The 18,966-nt window shown below is 42.0% G+C and overlaps 1 protein-coding gene across 4 annotated transcripts in view; it reads left to right on the top strand.

Annotated features, from left to right (window-relative positions):
* Positions 1-9,652, top strand: part of LOC115022807 (guanine nucleotide exchange factor VAV3-like) — a 42,174-nt gene extending 32,522 nt beyond the window's left edge. For 2 of the 4 annotated variants that reach the window (XM_029453905.1, XM_029453904.1), the window contains exons 24-27: positions 1,479-1,566; positions 2,087-2,216; positions 6,889-7,037; positions 7,557-9,652. In XM_029453905.1, the coding sequence (XP_029309765.1) occupies positions 1,479-1,566; positions 2,087-2,216; positions 6,889-7,037; positions 7,557-7,598 (409 nt within the window). In that variant the 3' untranslated portion in view covers positions 7,599-9,652. Of the gene's footprint in view, positions 1-1,478; positions 1,567-2,086; positions 2,217-6,888; positions 7,038-7,556 lie in introns of those variants that run through there. The other 2 variants (XR_003833957.1, XR_003833958.1) reach the window with 2 other exon arrangements.
* Positions 9,653-18,966: the final 9,314 nt, after the last annotated feature.

Genomic DNA, 18,966 nt, shown 5'->3' with positions numbered 1-18,966 from the left:
GCCTGTCTCACTGCTTAAGATCATTATCAGGATAGCCGTTTGAGATAATGGAGCTTTATACAGAGAGCTGCTACTAATCAACTGGAACTGTCTAGTGTCAAACCCTACCGTGTGTGTGTGTGTGTGTGTGTGTGTGTGTGTGTGTTGGTGTTGAATGATGTTTGTGTGCAGCCTTGGAGACCTATAGGAGGAAGGAAAGACTCACCAAACCTCATCTGTCTCCACGCGTTACGCACTATATAGCTCAACACATATCAATAATGTATTACTAGCCATGTATTCATATCGTATCCGTGAAATTTGCAACACGATCACATTCTTCTCATTCATACACTGCACGGGGAGATTTATAATGTGGCTCTATCTCCAGTGGAGGTGACGTGCAACACACAGCATCCCCGATTGTTTCCTACAGTATGTATGTGCTAAACGGCGTGTATGTATTTTCAAGGTTGGACCACTTTACGGTTCTATAGAGCCGGAGCTATGATTCTCACATTTCATTATTTAATCGGGCCTGTAGCCTAAACTCTCTCGTGCTCTATGTGTGTATAGAGTATTCTAACATAGGGATGCTTGCTTGGTAAAAGAGAAAAGTAGTCTTTTCCACAGCAGATGTTTTGACATGTCCTTGCAGGAAAACCACAGGTGTAATTTATATTATTAATACGGGTGCACTCCATTTAGCTTTACTCGTTTCAGAGGCCTGCCACTGTGTGCTGGCGCACCAACAAGGCTTACTGCTACACGGAAACATTGGTATTTATGCAAAGCACATTGTCCTGACATGCAGAACAGCACATAGACAGTGGCTCAATGACAGGTAACAGGTACATTTTCAAAAAGATTTCCTCCAGTTGACAAAGTATACCTAATTAATAATCCAGCTGTAATAACTTTTTCAGATTCTCATGAATGCAGCAGATGAACTTGGAAGTTATTTTACATAAAACGTTGTTGCTGTATATTTTGGGGACTTTTGTTCTTTAGTGCAGGATTTAAAATAAATACTTAACTGCTTTATTTGAAAGCTGATTGGGTTGTTACAAAGGTTTTATTGGTTCCGACAGTATTAAAGGGAAAAACAAAGAAATATATACTCTTAATTATGTTGTTTTCTTGTTAATTACTTGATACTTCTAGCCCTTAATGCCTCTAAAAAGATCGAAGAAGGAAACCCCCTGTTTAGTACAACTGCTCACAAGTCATGTCCATTTTAAGGCATTACCTGTGATGAAGCAAACTCTGGTATACAGTATTAATTGCTTCTATTATTATCTGATGTGTGGGAATTAGATCTGATTTCCACAGCAGGGAAAATCAAAGATGTTCTTGTCAAACAAAGTTGCTTGGCTCAGCTCAACATGTCGCCGACAGTCAGCCGAGACAGACCTTCGTGATGGTTCGCCACAGAGACTGGATTGATGTGGAAGCATGTATAGTTGATTAGCAGCCCATGTCTTATTCATCCTCCACAGGTTCAACGATAAAGTCAAGCACATTAAGATTCTGACTAAGGATGGCTGCTTTTACATCGCTGAGAGCCGGCTGTTCAAGACTGCGCTGGTAAAGGTTTTAACTTTGTATGGATTTTCGTGCCCTATAAACTACTGAAGCATTAATGAGTATAATCATTTTGACATTACATTGCTTTGGCAGCACTCCCTTGAGATAAACCCCAGCATGCAAGTGAAAGGTTTACTTTTGTTTTGTACAATGATAAAATATGTCTACTAGTGGTTTATTTCCACTTTTTGTGTGTGCACTCCCAAAGCTACTCGGACATGTTGTAAGCAACTGCCTGTGGTAGTGTATCTAGGTAGCTAATTTTAGCTTGTTTTCCAGTACTTACACTTGACATGGGGTAGGTAAAGAGAATACTGTGGTTAGTTTCCCTTCTCAGTAACACTTACTCAGTACTGGCTGCTGTTGTAGTACCAACATTAAACAAGCAGCTCCTCTCTAACCAACCTGCACACATGTCTTAGCATTCCTTTCTATACGTTTGTACACAATACCATCTGGATTCACATTGGATTGTGTTTGTTAAGGGTGTGTTTTGTTGTATTGTGCTTGTCTGACACAGGACTTGGTGGAATACTACAAGCAGCACTCTCTGAAGGAGGGTTTCAGCAGTCTTGACACCACTCTGCAGGTCCCCTATAGGGAGCTGTCCAATGGAAACATGCCCAAGGCCATTACCAAGGCTGGCAGTGGTGAGTCTGCTTCACAAACATCCATGTTTCCTCTCGGAGACTGTCTGACAGAGGGAAATGCTACTAGATCAGATCCGATATGGATCCGGTTACAGTTGAAAGTAAATCCAAACATTTCTTTTGACCTATTTGGAAGAACTTTAGAGGAGCATTTGTCTGGCTATTAGACACTCAAGTTAAAATTGTGTCTTAATACTTGAGGCAGTGCTACTGTAGCTTTGACATGCAAGACATGCTAGAAATATTTAGCACGGCATGATGAGCTAACAACCTGCGGAACAGCGCCGGGTGAAGAGACAGCTGCGGTTGTCTTTGGGAGACGAGCGTCTCAGTTTTGCAGGTTCAGTGGGGTTATGAAAGGTTTGCTATTGTTCGTCACTAACAAGCACAATAGGGCTCACTGTGGTTTAGTTCAGTTAAGTAAGACGTCAAACATAAAAAGAAAAGTCAAAAAAAGTTTGATAAATTGGCTTTAAAATAACTCCACGACCATGACTTTTACAAGATAATTGTGTGTGCTATATTCCATTTGTATTTCTTTCAAGATGCCATTGATTGTAATCTATCATTTCTCTATTTATTCAAGCTAATTGATAGGATAAATCATGCAGCATTGCTGTCGATGTACATTCATCTTTCTGCCCAGTTCTCGTGGAATTGTAGATGTTAAAATCTCCATTTTTATTTTGTTATGAGAAAATAAATGAAATAATGTAATGCAACAGGAAAAATGACAAGATATTTAACCTCTGCGTAATTGTTTTAGGTTATATGAGGTTAGTGCGTGTTGTGTGGCAGACTCCATTCACTTGGGTCAAATTTAGAAAATGTTATATGGAAATATTGTTTGACTCTTTCACAGAATGAAACATGCAGTCAGGATTGTTTTGCTAAAGTGCAGCAGTATGTATCACCTTGTGGTAAAGAGGTCAATCTTGACCGTGAGAGTTAAAGCAGTGTCTCTGATTTTACCCTGTAGGCGTGAACAGGCATGAATAAATGCACACACATCGTGCTTATATTTAACAACACCGGCGCCTTCGCCATCCCTGGCCCTCGGAGACAGACGCAGATGCTCATTCAATCTGAGGAGGCATGTGAAGGAGAAAGGTCTTGAGGAAGAAGGAGAGTAGACGAAGGGGCAGGTTAGGAATGGAGAGTGTGAGAGGGAGATTGAATAAATGAAATTGACAGAAGTAGAGGGAAGAGAGAGAGAGAGGAGAGAGAGAGAGAGAGATGGAAAGTAGGCAGAGCAGGAAGAGGTGGAAATGGCAAAACAAGGTTGTTATTTTTTTAGAAAAGAAGAGGTTGGAAGAAAAAGTGGGGACATTTTGAGAAAGACATTGATGCAAGAAAGGGAAAGAGTTTGATAAATGTGAAGTAGGGAGAGAGTAAGGAAAGCCTCCTCTGCAGCTTTCTGCAGTGGAGTTAAGTAACATGTCAACTAACCAAGATGAGAAGATTGATGCCACTCTCTTGTTTGTGCAGTAAATATAGAGCTACTTATGCTACCGTAGCTAACAGCTAGCCGAGTTCTACAACTCTAAAGCTCGTTAATTTAACATATTATATTTCCTTTATTTAAAAGTGTAAAAGCAACATTTTATGGGATGTTATGTTAAGTTGTTATGCGAGGTTAAGGAACCACCTCGTGGCTCTAGTTTCATATTTAATGTACAGACACAAGAGTAGCATCAATAAGTCCTGGCCATGAACTATAGCTGATGCAATCCCACGCAGACTGCAATGTTTTCCATGTGCTTTTACAACTTGAATTAATGTGTTTCTTCCCATATATAAATATCCAAATACAGATGGCATGCTAATACCAAGTGTGAATGGGGTAAATAGAGACACCTGGCACAAAGGGAAAGTATAGGGTGAGAGAGAGATAGAGGGAGAGCAAAAGACAAAGGAGGGAGTGAGAGAGATAGTGAGTGAAAGAAATAGAAAGGAGCCTCGGCATCTCTCCAGGCTTGGCAGGGAGGTCCCAGTTAGGGCCCAATGCCCCAGGCAAGCACCAGGAGCCTGCTACTCCAAACGTCACACTCCACACGCCGCTCAGCTCCAAGATGGCTTCACAATTTTCCTGACAGAACATGACATTTTACTTGCAGAGAAAACTGTGTGACAGCCGCCTGCTGACACACACCTGGGGGATACCCCTGGTCCAACCGAGGCTCTGCGCCTGTTTCCACAAAACTGGGAAAAGTTTGCAAATATGATCTGATGTAAAAGAGCAGAAAGCAGCTGGAGGTAAACTGTCTTAACTTAAAAAGAGATGTACGTGTAAACAACCACAGCCGCTGCCGCAGAGGCAAGCAGACTAACGCTGGAACAAAGTCAAAGTGAGCCCTTTGTGTCTGTTCAGATGTAAAATTCTGCTACATCCTTGTCCCTCCACCTCCTTTGGCAGCGTCGCTCTCCCAGCACATCAGGCTTCAAAGCAGCTCCGCGAGAGGTGTGTTTGTGCATCGCTGCCAATCATCGCGCTTCCTTCTGTGAGAAAGCCTTGACAGACCCGCCGTTGCCTCAGTGCATTCTGGGATAGATTATTATTGCCTTAAGTCGTCCACCCCCATAGACAGACTTAGTGTGGGCACCACATTCTCTGTCTGGTAAACAGCCTCTGTGGAAAGACAGATGTCATGCCAAAAACAAAAATGCACACACACACACACACACACACACACACACACACAAAATGGTTTGAATCTCAGACACCTCATAACAAATGCAAGTCTGAGCAAACAATCACAAGATGCAGAACTACGGAAACACCATCAAAACTCTGGAGTCATTTGTTTAGAGAAATCCCAGCCAGCATCTTTAATTAAGTCTGACTGAGTGCTTTTCGTCTGTGTGTGTGTGTGTGTGTGTGTGTGTGTGTGTGTGTGTGTGTGTGTGTGTGCGTGTGCGTGTGCGTGTGTGTGTGTGTGTTAGAGATGGGAAATCATTTAAAATTATCAATTTTATCGGGACATACAAATCCGTTGTCTTAACTTATTGATTCTAAGTGAATACTGCGTTTATTAGAGACATAATTACAGGATATTTAGTTTGATATTAAACTGTCTTAGTTTTAAATCCTATGCTAGTTTATGGCTGTATATAAAATACCTGTTTATCTAAATATGTACACATACTGTTGCGTATACCGTATATACTCTGTACAGGTATGTTGTTGTTTGTGCGAACTCTGGTCGGACAAACAGTTGGCCTGCATTTACCGATCCCTGTGGGGCACAGGAAGAAGGCATGGAACCATATTGTTAAAATGACAGCAGGTGGTTTTGTGAGTCTGCTTGCTCAGATGGGGTTTCATATGGGAGCCGAAGTCGTTGGCTCTGAGGTATGGATTGCCTTGTCAGTGTGCTGTGCTGTGCCCAGACATATACTTACCCCCATACTGTTGCTTTGAATAGTGTGGTCTGAAGCCTAAAAGGTTGTTATTGCTGTGTTATTCAGTATGACTTGGGGAAGATTATAGAAGCTACACTATGTAGACAGTTGAACACCTGATTTTCATGGGAATTAACATGCTGTTACACCAGCCTCAACTTCTTCTAGGGATGCTCTGCACAAGATTTAAAAAAACCTGGCTGCAGGGATTTGGTTCTATTCAGCTGCAAGAGCATTAGTGAGGTCGTCCCACTGCTGGTGGGCAATAAGTGGGCGTTCAGAGCAAAACAGCCACGTGTTAACTACACACAATAAGGCTGCCTTTGTTGGGTCATGTTGCTTCAAGTACCAGTGGAATTACTTTTAAAATTCGATCCAGGAAGTCCAGTTTGAGTAACGGATCAATGACCTTTTTGGAGGCTTATCAAAAGCCAAAAACACTGCACAGTGGTTAATGATGCTCTGAGACAGGATTCTACAACTTCCAGCAGCAATTTGTTTATTTGTACCTTCCATTGGTCAGTATTTAACAATAATATTACATGAGAAATTGTCTGATGCTTCTACTGTTTTGTCCTCCTCTCTCCTTCTTCTCTTGCACCCATTCCGGCTTTTCTCTTGTTTTTGACTTTGCCAACGTCCCCTCTATCTCTCTCTCCTTTACCCTCTTTCTGTCAAACTTGTGTTTACTCTGCTTATGTTCTCTCTTTGCTCCCAATACGGCCTGAACCCCCCCCCCCCCCCCATCGCTCGCTCCGTTTCTCTGTAGTTCCTCTTGGTGGCTGCAGCTTTGTTCCTCCCTCCTCTTCGCCTTTCTGGTCAGGTACAGGTACATCTTTTCTACTCTCTGTATCTCTCTCTTGCCGTTTGCCCACATTTCCAGGTTTCTAAAGACAAACCGTCTTGTTTTTTCCGTCTCTGTTAAATAATCTAGTCCACCGATGGCGCTTTTACATCATATTGCACGGACCGTACAAAAACAAACGCCAGCCTCCTGTAATTCCAAATCAGAAATATTGTGGATTTCTGACAGCTGTGATATCTCAGGTGGAAATATCTGCAGGATTGTTAACACACCAGTAGCAAAGGGCTGCAAAGCCACCATCGCTGGCATTTACATTTCATTAAAATTCAATAATAACATAACAAGGGCTGCATAACCACAGCGCCAGAGATCATGTAGTTGTTGTCCATTTGTAGTCCAATGGCTGCTCTAAGAAGTTAAATAAGAGATGTCTCTCAATAACAAGTCGAGGTCTCTTTGTCTCAGTGTTTTCTCCCAGGGTCGTTGGTATTGCAGTGGCACGCTATGACTTCTGCTCCAGAGACACGCGGGAGCTCTCCCTGCAGCAGGGAGACATTATCAAGATCTACACCAAGATGTCCAATGGGTGGTGGAAGGGAGAGGCCAACGGCAGGGTAGGTCTGCTGTAGGCTCCCGTCATCATGGCACTTTGCTGTACACATTTTGATTTCGTCTTTACATTTGTGTTTTTTTGTTCTGTGCTCTTATCATATACAGTGGTAGATGTTGTAAAATGTCTTTACACATGTATTCTGAATATCCATACAATATTATTACACATCTAATTGATTGGACAGTTCACTCTCAGAAATGCTTTATTATTCCCACAACGGGGAAATTTACCTTGTTACAGCAAAAGAACAAGAAAGTGAAGTGGCGAGGACACAATAATTAAATAGAATAATATAGAGTAACAGTAGTATAAGTACACAGTCGTTGATAAAAGTTATAAAAAGTGAATATTGCACATATTCATCATGCAATACAATTGTGTTATTGTGGCATATTGTTCCGCTGTCAGTTAAAAGTTCTGAATTTCTACCTTCTTAGAGCTTAAAGGGAGTAAAAAGCATGTCATCTTGTCAAATATATGTTATCCTGCCTGAATTGTGTCCTCTTGTATCGCTTCTTAGATGGGCTGGTTCCCCTCTACCTACGTGGAAGAGGAAGACTGACTTTGGGGGGGGGGATGACATCAAGTCAGCATCCATTCAAAGCCGAGCACTTCCAGCGAGCGCCGTGCTGCTCAGCCGCTCTCTGTGCCCTACAAGTCAGATCTATTTGATAAAACCCAGAGACTCAAACTAAAGAGGAAGAGGCAGTGCCCTCAAAAACCTTCTCCTGCCCTCTGACAGACTCTCACACAGAGTAGATGTCAAATCACAGATTCCAGGAGCGTCACGCCATATCTCGCCTCTCTGCGGCCCCGTATGTCCCCGCGGCCCACTGGGAAGTGCATGTGCTGTACCCAGATAACCCTCACCCCCCCCCCCCCCCCCCCCCCTCCCTTCCTGCTCACCTTGTCTTATTATTGATGACTCCATTGGCTGGTGTGAGACTTGCCTTCACTGTCATCATGTTTCAATACCAGGAAGGCTCAGTCACCCAACTGGAACACAGATCCTGCTGACAGCGCACCGCGCAGGTACCGCAACTAATTGAAATGCAGGAGCTGAGACTGTTGTTGGAACAATATAGCCCTCTCTGCTTTTTATACTTTTGTCTTCAACTTTCTGTCTAAGACTTTTATTTTTGAACAGTTTAAATCACTGGACTGATGTTAACTACTGTATGTGATATTTATGTCTCCGTTTTGAAACACGGATGGAAAGGTTTCAGTGCCCGGGACATGAAGGATGAGGTCATGCACATGTGGTGGGTTTGCAATTTTAATGAACTGACAGTCTTGTTGAGCCAGAAGTGATATCATTACAGGATAATGTTGTCGTCGAAAGTTTTAAAATCCACCGCTGATAAAGCTTTGATTCCTATTCTGTTATCATTTCTTTCAAATTCTTTAAATCACCACCATGAGACATTGGATAGGATCTGCAACAATGCTGAGGCCAGCCACCGGGACAGCAACTATTTCTGCACAGAGAACCGTCTCAGGGAAGCTCATCAGCTGGTTGTCCTCACCTTGACCTGACAGCAGTCTGTCGTCGTCGCCCACCTCTGATGGCGTGATTGTGCTTATATTTTTGTTCAGTGTAGTTCACTCTTTCATTGTTTCCACCCAAATGTAAAGTGTCAGTTTGACATTTTAGGAAATACACTCATTTGCTCTCTTGCCAAAAAGTTAAATGAGAAGATCGATACCGCTCTCATATTTATATGTTCAAAATGAAGCGACTGCCAGCAGCGGGTTAGCTTAATTTATCATGATGACGGGATCAGGGGGAACATGTGGTAATATTTCAGAGACTCTGCTGGTTCCAGTCAACCTCACGACGATGACAAAACTCCAGGAATTAGTGCGCTTGAGGTGCTGGTAGGTATGTATGCTAAGCTAAACCAAGCTTGCTCTGTATTTACAGTACATTTTTACACAAGTTGAGTAAAATATTCTGTTAGTCTTTCCATCTTTGAGTCAAACTAACTGCTGGCTGTAGCGTCATATTTAATGGACAGATAAGAGTGGAAACAGTATTCTCCTCTAACTCTAGACAAGAAAGTGAATAAGCGTAATTCCTAAAATATCGAGGTATTCATTTACGCCAAACCTGCCTGCAGTTTCGGCTGGCCCCGTGAGACTAAAGTGAATATAGTAAATCATCAAAAGGAAAAAAAGGAACGCACACTTTGCTAACATTTCACATTGTTCCCATTTTAATGGCACTAAAGTTAACAAAAGAAGACCCATTTCTCATGTTTCATGCAGTGTGAAATAATCAAAGAGAGATAATATGCACAAAGCCAAATAAGTCTTAAAAGTGCATGTGTGTGGGGTGCATTGTGTAACTGGAGGTAGGCCTACGTACTTCATCTTTTCATAATTCATCGTAGAAACAGGTGTGCCCTTTTTACATTCCACACATTTTGTGTTTACCTCGACTCTTTTTTGGTTTCAGAATGAATGATTCAAAGGTGATGTAACAGCTGTTCACTGTAGAGCAAGGTAGCACGAGGGCGTTAAGTGATGCTGTTCTTCCTTCAAACGTTAACATCCCGCCAACCATGAGTGTGACATCAATATTTAATAAAAGCATACTCTTTGAGTTGTACTGTTGAAATTTGATAGGCTATTTTCTCTTAAGACAAATGTTACATTGCAGGAGCAAAGGCTTTGTGGTTGCATCACAAATGTGTGACAGTTGGAGGTGCAGTGGAGAACTGGCAGCGCTCAAATAGATGCCTGAATAAAGAGAACAGAAAAAAGAGACGCCATGAAACAGATGTGTGGTGGAGGAACATTTAAGCTCAGTGAAGGTCTAAGTTTGCATCTTTAAAATTGGAAACAATCTCGGGACAAATTTGCCAACATGTAAGCTGCTGTTTGCGACATGAGATCATTCCTCTCTCGTTTATTTTTGACACATCTCATTAAATAAAACAAACGCCACACCTGCGACCCGTGCATGAGCATACAGGAGCCCTTTAGGACTCCTGTATGTATCTCTCGTTTGCCGGGGGGACGTGGAATCGTGACACTGTCATCTCCAGTTACAGAAAACGGTGAGGCTATATAAGTTCAAATCTCACCTTGTGCTAGATATCGAAAATTATTATGTATTTTGAAAAATGAGATTAAACAGATATACACTGTTAAATACGGGAATGCTTTTATACACCAGTGTCTCACAATATCAGTATTCTGGTAATGTAAACACTCCCTCGGGTTTACTTTCCCCTCACTGCTCTGCAGCCTCTCTAATGACCAAGCTCAGCAGAGGGAGGGCTCTGCTGCACTAACAGTAACCCTCCTGTCACAAAGACGCAGAAGAATGGCTCCCCTAATACTCTTCCTCTCCTTAATCTGCCTGTTCCTGTCTAAGCCAAAGAGATGAAAGGCGACGACAGAGAAGTTGGACGGCAGCCAGAGACAGAGAAATGGGTGTACAAGGTTGCATTGAGTAGATAAAGTGCAGCGAGAAAGAGAATGGTGTGTAGGGGTATGTGTGTATGTGGATATGAGAGAGAAAGAGACACAAGGCATACAGAGAGAGAGAGAGAGAGAGAGAGAGAGCGAGAAAGAGAGAGAGAGAAGAAGCCATGCATCATCTCCATCTGTCTGAATGATCTCCTTAACCCCCAGTCTTTGCCAGTCAGCCCCTCTGGATCTCTATATGGGGGTTAAACAGGGATTTAGCAAAAGCTGAAGCTGCCCTCAAATACGGTGAGCTCTCAGTTCCTCTCAAAAGGGCTCGACTCTCCGAAAGACTTTATCTGTAAGATTTATATTCAACTGCTCACCGTGACCATCAACCCTCCCTTACAAAATCATAAAACTACAACTATAGAGTTGTTCTGTATTCAGACAAGGTACATAAAAACCTTCCTTGCAAGAGAAATGATGAATGTGGGAAAAAAAGAAACTCCAGTACTGTAACTGTTGAAGCTGACATTTAGTATTTAATAGCCATGTAATGCCATACAATCAGGAAATGACTTGATGATGGGTGACTGAATTGAATACTACTACTACGCTTCTAATTATACCAATAAATGACAAGAGAATGTTGCGATGGATCACAACAGCTGCAATGTAGTTGTACTTCATTTAGGTCTGAACTACGCACATGTAAAGTTTTGTGAATGTGTCCTGCACGGTTGCGACGCTATCGCGGTGACAAAATCTGTCCACATCCAGACAGACTTATAAACACCAGGCACTGTACCCAAGACGGCTTCAGTGGTAGTTCCTGCTGCAGTGGACGTCTCGAGTACCACATTTTGCCACGATGACACGCACAGAATCACGTGGTGAAAACAATGCCAGCTTTCCTGCTGCGACAGGTAAAGATTCCCCAAAGGTCCCTCTGTGGGGGTGCTGGAGATGTGGGTTGAGCAAAGGATTAAAAGGATATTTCAAGAGCAGCATCCAATAATTGATTTGGTTCATGGAATTTGAGAAGAATGAGGATTGGCCAGATGCAATGATGTAAGAATGTGTGAATGAGGGGAGCTCTGAAAATATGGTTAGAGCTGGCGTAGAAAAAAAAAAAGCAGAAATTGCAATGAGAGGAAAGATCTTCCTCCTCACTGAACTTCAAAGCCTCATTAGCTAACAAATCGTAACCGTATCTCAACGATGTGGGTGTGCATGTCAGAAGACGCTTAAAGAATGTTGCCCAATGCAGACGCACGAGTAAAAACATGAAGCGTGAGGCTCGACATAAAGAAACATGAAGCCATCAGGAAATCCTCAGCGTTGATTAGCGGGAGAATGACAAGTGACTTCCTGTTTTATTAAATACTTTTAAATGTTAATACTTAAGTTTTGATGACACGTTTAAGCTAAAACCGTAATTGTGCTGAATCTGTCAATTTCTTTTAGTTCACCCCTCTCCTTTCCTCCGCTCTGTCTCTGACTGTATGTGTGTGTGTGTGTCGGGAGCGAAGTCCCAGCGAAACACAGCGGTGGAGGGAATGTGAATGCGGAAAGCAAAAAAAATTGCAGTTGAAGACCTATGTTCTACAGTATTAATTAATATCTGCTAAACTAAGGATGTTCCAGTCAGTCTCATCGGTCACTTGTGTTCGTAAATATTACCAAAGTAAGAACATTACATGCTAAATACTTTAGCATTTTAGCATGCTAATTTTAGCTTCTATAGTGGTTGCAGATGCTTATTCTTTCTGATCATAAATAGAAATACAATAATAATAATGTCCAGAAATTGAGATGAGATTGATCCAGACAAAGAAGGAATGAGGAAGAGAAGGTGAGGACAAGACCACCCTCTTCCCTCGTTGCCTGGATAGTGTTGCTAAGTCGCTGTGAGGACTCCATCAGTGCTGCACCGCAATTAAGATCTCACAGATCAAAGCAGTCTAAATGAGCTAATCCTCAGAGAACCTCTGCTCTCTCCTCCTCCGTCTCTCTCTCTCTGTCTCCCTCTCTATCTCTCCCTCACTCTGGTTACTTCCTCTTGACTCATGGCTCCATGTGCTGACTGCGCTTTGATGCTTAACAGCGGTGGGTCTCCTTAATGTAAAATGGTGAATAAATGTAAATTAATGGGTAACACTTTCATATCCTTAATGCCAATTTGCGCAGGCTGGGGAGCATGTTTTCAAAGGTCTTAAGAAATAATTGGTGATCATGAATCTTTAGCTACTCTAGCCGACGCACACATGCAGCGTAGCCAAGCGCAGAAGCCCAACGCACTTGTGAAGACCACATCAGCAGAAAGGCATTTTGCACATTGTTTGATAACAAGCAATATTCACACATTGCACCGCCTGCACTAAAACTTATGATGCAACAAGCCCCTTCTGAGTGTGGCGAGTTGGAACCGGCGCTGGCGTGAAAACGAGTGACTGCTCCGAGGTCAATAGTTGTTCAAAGGAGCGTGACGGTTGTAGCCGCTTAGCAGCTCGGCCATTATCATAGAAAAAGCAGAGCATCTGCCTGTGACTCCTACGGACAGGTTTAACGAGGTGGAGCTGCTCGGTATGGGGGCTTTTTTGGCAGCGCCTGTCTGTCTCACCCCCCCCCCCCCCCCCCCTGCTCCTTCTCTCTCCTTCCTCTGTCTTCTCTAATCCCTTTCTCCAGGTCTGCCAAACAGGGGTGTTCGAGTTAACTGCTGCCTCTTTCCATCAGGAAACCATTGTTTCATGGCAGGCTTTTGTGAGGAAGGCTTCTGTCTTCCCTCCTTTACATGCTTCCCCCCTCCCTCCCCACTAAAACTTGAATCCTTTTGTTTTTGTTTGCCTCTAAACTAGCTCTTCCTGTGTCCCTGTCAGTGTGTCTCTCTGACGATCTTTCTGTGTGTCTGGTTTTCTCTCTCTATCCTCTGTACCAGTGCCTCTTTGTTTTGGGATCTTCTGCCACCACCACCACCTGTGCCTCTTTCTTCCAAAATACAAGACAACAATCCAAGAATCAACCAAAACCATCGCCAACACTAGTTTTCGACAAATGTGGGACAAAACTTTGTACTATACTTTTACAGTATAACTGTGAAAGTCTGTCCCTGACTGAGTTAGAGATGAAGTTACACCATCGGTCTGTTGAGTGTTGGAGTTTCCCCAATTTCAAAATTAATCTGGCAGCAGAGTTTCTGCTGGTAACGTCTTTTGCCTCTGCAATCAATTATCAGATCCACTTTCTCAACGCATGAGCAGTTGTTGTTGCTGGGCAATGCTTTTGTCTCTCACACACTTACTGTACTCACGAAATCTCCACTTTTCACATATTGCATATTAATGTTTAGAATAAACAGCTGACGAAACTGATACGCCTACATTAATGATGTGTCATGTTTCAGATCTCTTTACCTCCACAAGTTTAGATGTTTAGTTACTGCTCTGTGCGCACACGAGACCCCACAGCGGCGCGGTCAGATCGCAGTCAGGTGCACCTTTTACAAGTGTGTTTTTAATTATTTTGTTGCCATGCTCCCTCGGTGCACCTGTGCCGCACTCGGGCACGAGGTGTGATCAGAAAGAACGCATTATTATATATATTATCCCTGACATGACAGTTTGGGAATCCCGTTTTCCTCAGAGGAAACTTATCGTCGTCTGGGACTTCGGACAGAAATGATTTTGTAAGTTTAGTTTTGAACCCAAACAATCTCTCTCTCATCATAACGCTCCTCACAGCCACACAGCTACTTGTCCTATAATTAAACATGTGGAGCAGTGGATCTGCTGTGCGTATTTGGGGGTTGACAGTGATATCATCTCTACAGTTAAGAGATTTCAGATGGAACTGATATGTGCTTGCTTTTAGACGGCTGTAAAAAGAGTCACCAGTGTTTATTATAACAGAGTTTTCCTCTGCTCTGAACATTAATGCTCGTACAAAACCAACATTATCATGTTGTAGAATAACTACACACATACACAATCTAATTACCCGCAGTGACTGATAAAGGACTTTAGATGAGGAGTCAAGAACAACAAATTGTTGAAAAAAGCATCGAATTCATTGTTGCATTTATTAAATTAAAGCAGTCCTTATAGTAATTAGTATTTGACTCAAACACAGCTTAATTAACCCTGTCATGTGATCTGCAACAAATATTACTGAGACCCCTACAGATAATTACAGATGAACATTTAATATCCAACAATTTTAATTTAATATAGACATTATAACTGACTATTTGTGTAATTTGGACACAATTAAACACATTTACCATACACGTCCAGCCGTACAGTAAACTAGGTGTCATGTTAAAATAATGTCAGAAGTTGCTAGAGGCTGTAGATTTGCAGCGTTTTAATTTGGACAGCTATTTTTTTGGGATTTAGTCTTGCTTATTAGTTTTGAACTAGAAATGTTTGTGTTTTTGAATGTTGTAAGTGTAAAAGGAAAGACACAAACATTGACAACCATCCAAATACCTGCTCCCATTGTTATCTATGTATGCAAGTCTACACAATGTCGGCATCTTGACCTGTGTCACTGTAGAATCGCGGGTATGATAGTCAACACATCAGAATACATTATGGTCCTATTTCATTGCTTAGCTACATGTTGACCCCTCAGAAAAGCAGCAATTGCATAACATTTCCTCCACCAGTCAGTGCATTCTGTCTGCTGTACCTTGACAACTTCCTCCATTGCGTGTGTGTGTGTGTGCTACAGTAGCAAATTGACTCGTGTCATCCTACAGTGACACGAGTCAAGATGCTGCCATTGTGCAACCTTGCATACATGGATAACAATGGGTGCAGGTATGTTGATGCGTGTCAGTGTGTGCTGCCCTTTACAACATCAGCTTACAATGCTCATATTACAGCTTAACAACTTTTGTGTTCTTTTTTAATTAAGAATCTTTCAGCTTGTAGCTCAGTGTGTCCCTGTCCCCTGCTGTAAACATTTTACTGAGCCAGAAAGCAAAGTCCATATTAGAGCATAAACTCAAATACATATTCAATATCCTTTCAGGGTGCTGTCCTGTCAGACACACGCCTTCTTTAAGAATGGTTAAGCAAAAATAAATGTTAGAATTGTCCTGGTATGCTTTTTAGGGCTCATTCTGTAAATAAATTGATAACAATCTTGTTGTGCAATGTTCTTTGAAACAGGTTGTGATCTTTTATACATTCTACAGGTACTGTATGTTATTTTAGTTTTCCCAGTCAGAAGGTGTTTATGATGCAATCCAGGGACCAGCACAAACCCCACATCCCGCTCAGCACGGGGAAAAAATGAGGATAAACCGTTTTCTTTCAAGCTAAGGGAACTCTGGAACAGACTGTGTATGGTATCTTTTATTTATGGACGGCGTCGGTGTGATACATAAATAATTTCTTCAACAGGGTGTCGGGGGCTTGCGGTGCCAATCCCAACCGTGGCTGATTTGCAATTTAGGTGTGGCACTGAAGGCCAGAAGTGCTGCATTTGGCATTGAGAAGAAATAGACAAGAGCTGTGATCGTGTGTGACACTGAATAGGATTACCATCTGTAGCCGAAGAGCCGATTGCTGCCCTAGATTGTATTAAAATGAGGGGACATCAGATTGGTTTGTGGTCGTGACAAGAAAGCAGAATTTTTTTTTTTTATAGCTTTTGCTTAGTGCTTCTTAACAGTCCTGCCTAAAGTTGCATATGCATTTCAGATAAATCATTTTAGTACCGTGTTTTTTTGCAATGATTGTCGTACTCCCATCACATCCTACACAGTTTTTAGTATCCCTCAGCGATTTAAAAATAGGTGACCTGTACTTTATTTTTTATGATTAAAACAATTGTATTTTTCACGTCTTTCTGCGCTAATGGATGGAGGCAATCATAGCTTCCTGTTTAGTCGGTTCCAAGAACTCTGAAAGGGCAGTAGGGAGAAAGGTATTTCTATTATGTTCCAGCAGAGGCAGCTTAACTTCCTCTTTGTTCTGTCTATTGATTCTAGTGTACTTTGGCTCTGTGTGCCAAACCAGTGAACCACCCACCAGCTGTCCTTGCGGTGTCAGGGATGTGAATAGGAGTTTGATAAAGTCACAGATGGCATGCTGCTCCCACTCCTCCATAACTGCCATTCCTGATGTGTTGCCACATAAATGGAGTCGATACAAATTTCTACCGCTGGAGCTGACAAATTGTTTAGGATGGAGAGGGCGCAAGGTCCTAGATGTTGAGTTAGTGTGCCTCTATTGTACACATAAAAGCACATGAGGTGCACTTTTACATGTGTGTGTGTGTGTGTGTGTGTGTGTGTGTGCTTCAGACAGTCTCGTATGATGTTCAACCTCTCTCTACTGGTCCAAAGAACACTTGATACAATCTAATACCTGTTCTCTGAACAAAAGCATCATCATTGTCATTATTTCTATTTTCCAAGTCGCTGTTTGTATCTCACAGGGGAAGAAATCAGAAACTGATTACTGAGCGAGGCTGAAATCATTTGTACTTCCTGGTCACGTCAGCATTTAAGAAGACACAAATTTGCAGCGAAATCAGTTAATTTCAATGGAATTGCTATGATCAGTCGACGGTGTACATCTGGACCTGTTTTGTTGCGTCAAATTTGTGCCAATGATGAACAGTAAGCAGAATGACGGTGCTGTCCCTTGAATGAACGGAGAGTTCTGAGAGGAAGCCGTCATAGTGTATTTGATGTGTAGCTCTATCCACTTGTATTCAACCCTCCTCTGTTCGCGAGAGTCAAAGGTCAAAGGTGGTACAAATACATGACGCAAACCATCATAGAGAAAATAGAAAGAAGCCTTGAGAGCCATGTGACTGACTAGCACCACGTTCTGGTTAGCATGCTACAGCTTTGCGAAGCCACTGAATTAATCCAGATTAATTTTATGGTGTGACCAGGCCTATTAAAGTTGAAGGAATACATATCAAGACTGTAACAATAAGAAAATAACAATACAAAAAAACATTTTTGCAACACTAGGTGTAACTTTTCTTCAAATATTGGATACCTTTTGCAACAAAACTTTCTGTAGAAACAAACAAACTCACTAGAAAATGAATAAAGTAACTTCCATGTTCAGACAGCAGGCAGCTTTTCGCTCCATGAGAATAGTGCCGCTGCTCAAAGGAAGAGAAGGTCTTTGTGGAAACTGCAACTCTCCGTATGGAGCCACACTGAAGCTTGCACACGGATGGGTCAAGGGCGACTTATTGTTAGAAACACAGTACTGTACTTGTGAGAAGTATAAGGACCTGCAACCTCTAACTTGGATTCTGAGACTTAAATAACTGTATATTTTCTAAATATGATTTAAACAAAAGCTGTACTTTCTTCATAACCTTTTTGATTTGAAAACAGCCATTGGAATAAATATGAATTGGCCTTTGTGTTCCCATTTTTAGCACAGAAAAGTTGAGCTTTCTGTCCCTGAACGGCACCTGTTTGTGTTTCGAGTTCTACTGCTCTTCAAAGATTGATGAGCCGAATATGGATCTTGGATTGATAATAAGCTGAGTGCTCCAGTCATGTTGCTGAGCCTCTTCTTTCCTAGATACTGAATACCCCTTGTCTCATGTTATGTAACTTTCTGTTGGTGCCACCAGTGCTGACAGTGGCAGAATACAAGGACTTCTCATGTCTAAAAATGTCCTACTAATACCTCCTCCTGAGTCTTAGAAGTGAAAGGAGGAAGGACAAGGCATTGCTGTGACACAGAACAGTGGGGAACAAAATCCTCAGGTCCTTTCTTTGTGCATTGAATTCTGACCCCCCCTCATGCTGCACTGTACCAAAAATCATTATCTTAAAATGTTCCACTGCTGCCATATATAGGCTTAAATGTGACCATTTCTGTTGAGCTATTAATCATAGTTTTAGAAAATATATGCACGCATATGTTTGATAACAAGTTGGAGATGCCACAACTTTCTTTCTGTCTCTAAATCTGGTGTAGAAGATGAGCAAGTTGCTTTAATTATCCCCCATGCCCATACTCCAGCAGTAAGGGGGCCATGTAGAGAATGATGGCGCTCATTTCCCCTCTGTGGCTAAGAATGTCTGTCTGTTGCACTTGCTCTCGAGGCACAGCAGTGGTCTCAGTCCAGTTGTTCATCAACCTTTTGTGCCATAATCTGCATTTAAGTGCAAGAGACTTGGGTTTAACCTTAAAACTTTTTGTGCTAATGGCTAAATGCAGCCCAAAGCCAGGAGCAAGTGTCATAAAACACCAATTTTATTGCACTAACATGTCATAAAGGTAATTGTCTTACACACACACACACACACACACACACACACACACACACTGTGGTCCTTAAACACTGCTCTAAAGCTTCGTTTCCTCCAACTGTCACCACAAACCACCTCCAGAGTGCCACTACACATTCTGCAGAGACAGAAACCTTGAACAAAACTCCCAGATTCCCAGAAGGCGATTGTAGTTGTAATGTTGGATAGATATGATGATGTTACTGTATTTGGGGTGTAGTTATTTGCCAGT

Source organism: Cottoperca gobio, chromosome 17, assembly GCF_900634415.1.
Source record: "Cottoperca gobio chromosome 17, fCotGob3.1, whole genome shotgun sequence".
Classification (NCBI taxonomy): domain Eukaryota; kingdom Metazoa; phylum Chordata; class Actinopteri; order Perciformes; family Bovichtidae; genus Cottoperca; species Cottoperca gobio.
This window is presented reverse-complemented; position numbering and strand designations above follow the sequence as displayed.